This window comes from Dipodomys merriami, unplaced genomic scaffold (assembly GCF_024711535.1).
Source record: "Dipodomys merriami isolate MVZ:Mamm:240054 unplaced genomic scaffold, mDipMer1.0.p SCAF_184, whole genome shotgun sequence".
NCBI classification, from domain to species: Eukaryota; Metazoa; Chordata; class Mammalia; order Rodentia; family Heteromyidae; genus Dipodomys; species Dipodomys merriami.
The window spans coordinates 1046629-1056657 of NW_027203204.1; the positions used below are offsets into that span (position 1 = coordinate 1046629).

Genomic DNA, 10029 nt, shown 5'->3' on the forward strand with positions numbered 1-10029 from the left:
CTTCTTTTTCTTTTTGGAGGGTGGGGGTGGGGAGAAGGTTGTGAGGCCTGAACTCTGGGCCTGGGCGTTGTCCCTCAGCTCTTCAGCTCAAGGCTAGCACTCTACCACTTGAGCCACAGCACCACTGCCGGCTTTTTGTGCTTATGTGGTGCTGAGGAATGGAACCGAGGGCCTCATGCATGCAAGGCACGCACTCTATCACTGAGCCACCTGCCTTGTGTTCTTTGTCAGCTGGCCTTGACTCTGGCTCTGGCTTCCTGAGATCCTTCCCTTGAAGTACCCCTGGGAATCCTCTGTCTAGTGGGAGAAGAGAAGGCTGAAGTCCATCCTTAGTTAATGGACATCCCACTTGATTCAGTGATCCTTCATTAGAGGGTGCTGTGTGGCTCTGGAGAAGCTGAGGCCAGCAGAAACTGCGGTCAGAAGGTGGCAGCTGCCCCTACTCCCACCACTGGCCTGCATAAGAGCCCCATAGCAAGCATGCCTGCTCACGGCATTCTGGGGGCACAGGCTTTTCTTGGCTCCTGCTTCTGGTTTTCATGCCTCCTGGCTGGTGCTGCATAGGCAGGATTTCTAGACATCCAGCAGGTGGCGCTGCCACCAAGGCCAGTAGTTTCAGCAAGCATTTTGTCCTGTCTAGCTGCCCTGGCTAAGTCCCAGTCAGCCCCAAGCAACCAGGACAGAAACTGGACAGGCTCCTTTTCACAGTTCTGCTCTTGGGGCACTATGCCCTCTGGCTCTAATAGGCCTGGGGCTGGGGGAGGGGTAAACTTCCCTGGCCCAGACTCCCCATACTCCCTGGGCTGCCCGAGGTGAAGGTGACAGGTGGGGGAGGCAGGTGGAGAATTGGGCCAGTGAGCTCATGGCGAAGGCGCTTGGTGGGTGGGGTGGATGTTCTGTCTATAAAGCCCCTCGCTGTCCTGTGGCCTGCAGAAGCAGTCATGGACAGCACCATGGAGGGCTCTGAGGCAGTGCAGAGGGCCACAGCACTCATTGAGCAGCGGCTGGCACAGGAGGAGGAGAGTCAGGTGAGAGCAGGGTATGGGGCTGGGGTAGAGGTTGGTTGATCCATCTCCGCTGTCATAGGAAGGGAGCACTTGGGGGGGGGGGGACTGGACAGATGTCCCCAAAGGTTCAGATAGTTCCAGGGTACTCCTGGGGGAGGGACACTGATGCTTCAGTACCCCAAGTAGAAGCAGTAAAAGTGGAGAGCCAAGCTGAGTTTCCTAAGATCCTGCCCACCCACTTGGGTTTTGAAACTGTCAGGAGTATGCTGTAGCGAGTTCCCCCAGCTGCTGAGGAAGGCTGGGGCATGAAGAACCCCAGGGTTTGGTCCTGTCAGGAGAATGAAGATGAATTGATGCTGAGAAGGGAAGCACAGGCGTTTCCATGTGGGCTGAGGGAAGCCTTTGGGACATGGTTGTCTTTTCTCTAGGATAAAGAAGTGGGACAAGACTGTTAGCGTGTAAATTTTATTCAAACACTTGATCTAATGTCTGCTCTGCCAAGAACCCTATGTTAAGAGGTATGGAAGATTGATAAGGCTCAGACTCTGCTTTCTTGTTGCCAACCTACTCTTCACTTTAGCCTTAGCTGCAGTGTCAAGAAACAAGACAGAAGGGAGGCTGGGAAGGGAGGTGAAAGGTAAACAAAGGAGGAGGCTGCAATGCTTGGTAAGAAATGTATGCATTATCCTGCCCATGTAATTGTAACCCCTCTGTACAGTATATTCTCAAATAAAATAAAATTAAAAAAAAAAGAAACAAGACAGAAGGCAGAAATGGCTAAACAGAGATGTGAACTTCGTGAAGGAGCACAAAATGTGGCTGAATAATTCCATCTGGGCCTTCAAGGTCTTCTCTATGGACAGGATGGTAGCTAATGCCTATAATCTCAGCACTCAGGAAGTGATGGTAAGAGGCAGGAAGATTGTAAGCTCAAAGCTAGCTGGGCTACATAGTTCCAGCGTAGCCTGGGCTACAAAGTGAGACCCTGTCCCAAAATAAGAATTTAAGAAAAAGGTGGTGGGGCTGGGAAGATGGCTCAGTGGTAGAGTGCGTGCCTTGCATGCATGAGACCCTGGGTTTGATTCCTCAGTACCACATAAACAAAAAGCTGGCAGTGGCACTGTGGCTTAAGTAGTAAAGTGCTAGCCTTGAGCTGAAGAGCTGAGGGACAGCGCCCAGGGCCCAGAGTTCAAGCCCCATGCCTGACCAAAAATAAAAAAAGTACAGACCAGAACTGGGGTAGAAATGACAGGAGTTAAGGGCTTCAAAATGTGGCTGTAATGAGAAAGTGTGATACTAGGTGCAAAGAAAACAAACCAGACAAAGCTAAGTAAAAGGCAGCGGGGAGCCGCTGAGTGTAGAGTGAAGGAGAGTGTTGCCATCTGGCCCATTTGAGAAAGATAGTTTTGATGACTCGAGAAGAACTTGTTGGAGGCACAAAAGCTAGAGGAACTTGCCTTAGGGGAACTCAGCTTAAAGAAACCATTCAGACAGAGGAAGTGTGGTTGACTGAGGGGGTACAGATGAGGGGAGCATTAGAATGCCACAGAAGAAGAGATGAACACAGATTCAAGAAAGAGCTAGCCTGCCGGGCGCTGGTGGCTCATGCCTGTAATCCTAGCTACTCAGTAGGCTGAGATCTGAGGATCGTGGTTCAAAGCCAGCCGGAGCAGGAGAGACCGTGAGACTCCTATCTCCAATAAACCACCAGAAAACCGGAAGTGGTGCTGTAGCTCAAGTGGTAGAGCGCTCGCCTTGAGCTGAAGAGCTGGGGGACAGTGCCCAGGCCCAGAGTTCAAGCCCCACGACCAACAAAAAAAAAAAAAAAGAAAGAGCTAGCCTGGACAAAGGCTGCTCAGTCCTGGCCAGGCCATGACTGGATCTCCAGGAATTCCACTTCTCACTTCCCTTAAGGGCCTAGCCTCATGTGACTGGCTGGTTCCAGGCAGGGGAGTCATGCTGCTGTGTCATTCTGGGAGTGCTGTCATTAGGGAGACAAGAGCCCTTAGCAAAGGGACACAGCAGTCCTCTTCCATTCATTCACCTAACAAATATAGCTCCAGGACCATGAGGACTCAACTCAGGGTGTTGCCAAGCCAAACTTCCCACCCAGTGCCTGGCTTGGTGCCAAGCACTTCTGGGCATTCTCTCCTGTCTTGTAACCTGCACAACACTATGAAGCCAAGTGGAAGTTTTGTTTTGTTTCATGCACTAACATCCAATTTAACACTCATTGAGTGCCTACTGTACGTCAGCCCACAAATCTGAAGTGAGGAGCAATAGAGTCTACATGGATAGATGGCCTTAAAAGTCCATGGGTGAGCCAGGTGCCAGTGGCTCTTGCCTGTACTACTAGCTACTCAGGACTGAGATCTGAGGATCACAGTTCAAAGCCAGCCTGGGCAGGAAAGTCTGTGAGACTCTTATCTCCAGTAAACTACCAGAAAACTGGAAGTGGCACTGTAGCTCAAGTGATAAGAGCCCTCGCCTTGAGCTGAAGAGCTAAGGGACAGTGCCCAGTCCCAGAGTTTAAGCCCCACGACCAACAACAACAAAAAGTCCCTGGGTAGCTGCGCGCCGGTGGCTCATGCCTATAATCCTAACTACTCAGGAGGCTGAGATCTGAGGATCGTGGCTCAAATCCATCCCAGGCAGGAAAGTCTGTGAGACTCTTACCTCCAATAAACCACCAGAAAACTGGAAATGGTGCTGTGGCTTAAGTGGTAGAACACTAGCCTTGAACAGAAGAGCTGAGGGACAGTGCCCAGGCCCAGAGTTCAAGCCTCACAACTGACAAAAAAAAAAAAAAAATCCATGGGTGAACCAGATACTGGGTTGGCTCACATCTGTAATCCTAGCCACTTGGGAGACAGATCTGAGCATTCCATTTGAAACCAGCAGGACAGGAAAGTCCATGAAACTTATTTCCAGCTAACCACCAAAAAGTTGAAAGTATAGCTGTGGCTGAAGTGGTAGAGTGCCAACATTGAGTGAAAAAGCTAAGGGACCACACCCAGGCCCTGAGCTTAGGCCCCAATACAGATGGAGACACACACACACACACAGGATGTGTATAGATTATATTATATGCAAATAATGTTCTGTTTGATACAAGGATCTTGAGCATGCACAGATTTTGGTATCTGCAGGGCATCCTAGAGCTGATCCTCTGTGGATGAACTCACTCCAGTGCTTCAGGCTTGCTTGGTTGGGGGGCCATGCCAGTCTCTGTAAGCAGTATTTCAGGCAGGATTGGAATTAAGGCTGGGATGGGGAAATTGTCACCTTTTCGATGGCTCCTTAGGAGTCCTGCTTTCATCTGGGCTCGGAGGCCACACAGGAGATCTTGTATAGTCTCCTTTGGGTGAATGCAGGAGAACCCCTAAGTTCTGGAGTAGGTGCTCTTCTCCGCTCTCTAGAAACTCCAAGGTTCCACCCACGGGAAGCTGCCCATGGACTTGCTGGTGCTAGAGGATGAGAAACACCTGGGGGCGCAGAGTCCTGCTTTACAAAAGGTGAAGGTAAGTGGAGGACCTGGTGTCTGTGCTCAGAGACAGTCATGGCCTAGCCCTTCCTTTCTTTCCCCAGAGGCGCCACTCAGCACCCATAGAGAAACTGTATTTCTGCAGAGTCACAACTCTTGAATCTGTGCCAGATTCTTGAATCCTGTCCTAGAAGAAAAGCTGGACCTTGGGTCCCTATGTTTTGAGGACTCCCTACCACCCCATCCCTGCCTTCTGCTTAGTTCAGGGATCTTCCAAGGCTGGCAAAGTCCATGCCTTGGGGGAGGGTTGATAGGCCATCCTTACCCAGGGCCAAGAGCGTGTGCGCAAGACATCCTTGGACCTTCGGCGTGAGATCATTGATGTGGGTGGGATCCAGAACCTCATTGAACTAAGGAAAAAACGCAAGCAGAAGAAACGGGAAGCTCTGGCCGCCTCCCAGGAACCTTCTCCAGAACCTGAGGAGATAGTAAGTGTTCTGAGGAGAACTCCTTTGTGGGCTGGGGGAGAGAGAGGCCCTGGGTCACAGCATCCACCACAATGACTGATGCTTCTGCTACAGACCGGCCCTGTGGATGAGGAGACATTTCTGAAAGCTGCAGTAGAGGGGAAAATGAAGGTCATTGAGAAGTTCCTGGCTGATGGGGGTTCAGCTGACACCTGCGATGAGGTGATGGCTATCCCCCTTGCCGGTACTGGTACCGGCCTCCCTTTCAGAATCGCCTTAGATCTTGGCTCAGCCCATTAGGAAGACTGTAACATAACTATGCGCATTTGTTGGGTGCATTAATGGAGTCCAGATTAGATGCTATCTTCCTTACCCAGCAGTCTACCCAAATCTTTCTTAGATCTTTCTGCAAGTGGGTACACCTCCAGAATAACAAACGTCCCATATTCCCTTTTTTCTTTGCTTTGTGCTAATACAAAAACAAAAAGAAACAACAAGGGTTGAAAGCCCTAGGAGACCGCCCATGGCCAGATTACTAGCATATGGAAAGAAGGCACTGTGGCTGAGCAGAAAGTAGCAGTAGTGAGAGGGGAAGAAGTTTGTTTCCCCGACTCAGTCATGGGTGGGAGCCGCTCATCCTGTCCCGGTGCTCGCATTTGGGGGAAATAGAGGCCAGCAGAATTTGCCTACCCTCCAAAGTCCTCTATACTTAGGAGTCACCTGGACCCTTAGGGTAGTTCTGGCATGGAGGTGTCAGTAATGACATATAAGTACCATCTTGAAGGTGTGCCAGATTATCATCAAGCACTCCTAGAGGTGAGTGCATGACAGACTGTGCAGAGGCAGGGCTGGCAGGAGGGAGGTTGAAGTCCCTTAGGCAGGGGTTCCAGGACTGGCCTGGCTAAAGCATGAAAGAGCTGGCAGGACTGAGACTCAGCTCAGGGCTCGGAACTAAGTTACAGCAAGGCCCAGGTCTTGTCTTTGTAGGGAGATGGCCTCAGGCCTGGATCTAGAGGCCAGGCCCTGACATCTTCTCTGGGGACAGTTCCGTAGGACAGCCCTGCACCGAGCCTCCCTGGAGGGCCATATGGAGATCTTGGAGAAGCTTCTGGAGAGTGGGGCCACTGTGGATTTTCAAGACCGGGTGAGAGAGAGGGCAGGTATTGGGTGGGAGGGTGGAGGTGAGTCCAGCACCAATAGGACCCCTCTCCCTGCCATCCCTGGACAACTGCAACGTAATAGACTACTCAGACCAGGCCTCAATCTCTGTGGGTTCTGTGACATTGTGTAAGCCCAATCTCCTTCCTGAGCATCCTCTATAACTCTGGCTTGGATGGGACAGGCCATGATTAGTCTTCCTGGAGTGTCTATGCCCGTCCCTTGTACCTTTCTGCTAGGTGTTCCCCTACCCTTTGGGCTGGGAGTCCTTTCTCCCTTTCCTGCAGCTCTGCCATTCTTCCCTTCTAGTTGGACTGCACCGCCATGCACTGGGCCTGCCGTGGAGGCCATTTGGAGGTCGTGAAACTCCTGCAAAGCCGAGGGGCAGACACCAATGTGAGAGATAAGGTGGGACAAGCAATGGTCAGGTGCAAGAGACATGGAGGGGGGTGGGGAGGGGGAAGAAAGTTCAGGTAAGCGCTGGTGGTAGCAAAGTAGTAGTGAGTTAGTCTAGAGTTTCTAGAGTTTCAGCTGCAAAGTAGCTGCAGGCCCTTAAGGGACCTGCTCTGGAGGTCAGAGCAGGAAGAACAGAGAATGGAAAAGAATAAAAGACATGATGTTGGCAACACAGAAGAAATAGTTGTACTGTCAAAGCTTGTAGAATTCACAAATATAGACCAAGATAATGACAGTTCCTTGTGAAGGTTAAATTGTGTTTGTAACTTTAAACATCACTATCCTGCAATACTGTGAAATTTGTGAGATTTATGTAATCCTTTAGTCCCAATAAAATTATTATTAAAAAAAGATAGTTTAAAGGCAGAAGTGGCGCTGTGGCTCAAGTGGTAGAGCGCTAGCCTTGAGCTGAAGAGTTGAGGGACAGGGCCCAGGCCCAGAGTTCAGGCCCCACGACCAGACCAAAAACAAAACAAAACAAAACAAAACAAAAAACAGTATGTTGGAGACTTGAGGCCCCATCAAAAGTACAGGATTTTTTTTGGGGGGGGTCCGGTTGTGGGGCCTGAACTCTGGGCCTGGGCCCTGTCCCTCAACTCTTCAGCTCAAGGCTAGCACTCTACCACTTGAGCCACAGCGCCACTTCTGGCTTTTTTTTTCTGTTTGCTTATGTGGTGCTGAGGAATCGAGCCCAGGGCCTCATGCATGCAAGGCAAGCACTCTACCACTGAGCCACCTTCTCAGCCCCAGAAGTACAGGATTTATTTATCCATCAGCCTTCTATATTTCTGTTTATCTACTTCTCCATCCACTCATTTTTTTTCATTTATTTGTCCATTTATTAACCTATCATCCATCCATCGATCCATCCATTCATTCATTCATTCATACATTATGAATAAGTAACTAAGCTTCTGAGCCTCTATTCCTCATGTATGAAATGTTTCACAGAGTTCTTGCATAGATTAAGTGGGAAAGTGTATGCAAATTAGTTACTTACTCAACATAAAGCTTTTGCTATCCCCATCACATGGTCATCTCTCAATAAATAGCATCTGTTATCATTATTTTAAAAAGAAGTGCTTTGTTGAATGGCAACTCCTTTGTATAACTAAAGGTAATAATAATAAAATGAAGGTTTGACTGGGACTGGGACTCAGTGGTAAAGCGCTTGCTTAGTATGTGCAAGTTTCTAGGTTTTCTCTCTGTCATGTGATGATGATGATGATACAGAAGGAAACAGTTGCTCATAGCTGGATGAGAGGGAAACCATGACTGGCTTCCAGAGGAAGCATTCAGGGGAAGTTTGAAGCTTTACAGTTAGAGCACTGGATAGGATGGTGGGAAATGCTGCCATTCCCTCCCATTTTAGGGCCCAGGACTTGGGAGGGGGATTAAGCTGGCATGGGGGCAGCCTTCACACTAGGGCACCCTAGTCCAACCCCCTCTAACTGCAGCTCCTCTTCCCTCCAATGCAGCTGCTGAGCACTCCCCTGCATGTGGCTGTCCGTACTGGACATGTGGAGATTGTGGAGCACTTTCTATCCCTGGGCTTGGACATCAATGCCAAAGACAGAGTGAGTGCCCACCTACCTCCCTGCTGCTTGCCACCACCACCCTGGGTGTATGGGCAACTAAATGATGCCACAAGTGGGTGAATGGTGCTTCCTTGTGGGATCACAGAATTGTAGCTTTTGAATAAGGTCCCTAGCCCACTTCCTGTCACCCGGCTCCCCACCCACTGTCCCTAAGGGCCATGCTGAGTGCTACATTGACTCTAGGAAGGAGACAGTGCCCTGCACGATGCTGTAAGGCTCAACCGCTACAAAATCATCAAGCTGCTGCTTCTGCATGGGGCTGACATGATGACCAAGAACCTGGTGAGTTCATTCCTTCCCTGATTCAGTAACTAGAGTAAAACCTTGCACAGTGGAAGGTCTGGAGGCCCTGGGGCAGCCTCTGCCTCAGCCATCATTGGCTCTGACCTTAAGCACAATACAGGCACGTGTCCTTTTCCATTCTAACCTACCACTTCTCCCTACCCATGTCAATGTCCAGAGTACACGTATGGAGAAACAGCAGGAGGGCCAGTAAGAGGGCTTCCTGTAAGCCCTTAAGATAGGCCAAAAAGGATCCTAAGGGGGTAGACACAAGGAGACCATTGTCATGGAGGAACAGGGCTTGAAGGAACCAAAACACTTGCGATGTCCATGACAACACTGTGTTGGTTCCTGGCAGTCCTTGAGTTTTGAAAGGATCAGTGTCCCTTGAAGCTTATAGTCTTCCTTTTGAGGACCAAGTCTCTTGGCCCTAGTCTTTCTTTGGGGCCCAAAGCAGTGACACAAGACAGGGGCATAGGAATCCCTAAAGGGATGCAAGGAAAAGCAATAGAACTCTCAGAGTGTGGATGTTCATCAAACTCAGCGCTATGACTAGAGGCTGGAAAATTCTTTGTTGGGGTGGGGGCTGTCCTGTGCCTGGTAGGATGTCCAAGCAGCATCTCTGGCCTTTGCCCACTTGATAACAGTAGCACCTCACACCCCACCCCTGATACGCCCACCAAAATGGCTTCACCCCCTGGTCAGTTGCCTCAGTGGAGAATCATTGGTATAGTTGAAGGCACCTTTGGGTAGACTTCAACCCAGGAATAGATCTCCTTGTGGTTCCCCTCAGGCAGGAAAGACCCCCACAGACCTGGTGCAGTTGTGGCAGTCTGACACCCGGCATGCTCTGGAGCATCCTGAGCCAGAGTCAGAGCAGAATGGATTTGAGGGACCTGCGAGTGGACGAGAGACTCCCCAGCCTGTACCAGCTCAGTAAATGCCTGTCCTAACCCCTTCATCCTCTGGGTGCAGCCAGATGGTCCTAGAGTGATCCTCAGAGCTAATGGGACCTAACCACTCTTCTGTGAGGTCCAGAAACACTCACGGATTAGCACAATAAAAAGTTGGTTTTGTTATTTATGATGCTGTCTTTCATTTGTGTTCCAAATATTTAAGAATAAAAGCTAGGGGCTGGGAAGGTGACTCAGTGGTAGAGTGCTTGCCTTGAATGCATGAGGAGGCCCTGGGTTCGATTCCTCAGCACCACATAAACAGAAAAAAACTGGAAGTGGTGCTGTGGCTCCAGTGGTAGAGCACTAGCCTTGAGCTGAAGAGCTGAGGGACAGCACCCAGGCCCAGAGTTCAGGTCCCACGACCGGCAAAAATAAAATAAAAGCTAGAGCCAGGTGCCACTGGCTCATGTATACCAAAGGGTATAGACCCTTTGGTACTCTGGAGGCTGAGCTGTAAGGATAGGAGTTTGAAACCTGCTTGGTTAGGAAAATCCATGAGACTTTTTTGTGTGTGTATGTGGGTCATGGGGCTTGAACTCTGGGCCTGGGCGCTGTCCCTCAGCTCTTGAGCTCAAGGCAAGTGCTCTGCCACTTGAGCCACAGTGCCACTTCCAGTTTTCT

At 50.1% G+C, this 10029-nt stretch overlaps 1 protein-coding gene across 1 annotated transcript; it reads left to right on the forward strand.

Annotated features, from left to right (window-relative positions):
- The first annotated feature begins 941 nt into the window (after positions 1-941).
- LOC138830129 (ankyrin repeat domain-containing protein 2) lies at positions 942-9538 on the forward strand. Its single transcript, XM_070026541.1, has 9 exons — positions 942-1028; positions 4427-4528; positions 4821-4979; positions 5073-5180; positions 6004-6102; positions 6426-6524; positions 8051-8149; positions 8354-8452; positions 9246-9538. The coding sequence occupies exons 1-9, from the start codon at positions 942-944 to the stop codon at positions 9390-9392; spliced, it is 999 nt and encodes a 332-aa protein (XP_069882642.1). The 3' UTR covers positions 9393-9538.
- The last annotated feature ends 491 nt before the right edge of the window (positions 9539-10029 follow it).

What these genes read in the sequence shown, in the direction of transcription:
- LOC138830129 (XM_070026541.1), top strand. Translation starts at nt 942, where the DNA reads ATGGACAGCACCATGGAGGGCTCTGAGGCAGTGCAGAGGGCCACAGCA. An exon ending in CAGCTGACACCTGCGATGAG is followed by an intron (nt 5,181 to 6,003) that starts GTGATGGCTATC and finishes CTCTGGGGACAG; the next exon opens with TTCCGTAGGACAGCCCTGCA. An exon ending in ACACCAATGTGAGAGATAAG is followed by an intron (nt 6,525 to 8,050) that starts GTGGGACAAGCA and finishes CCTCCAATGCAG; the next exon opens with CTGCTGAGCACTCCCCTGCA.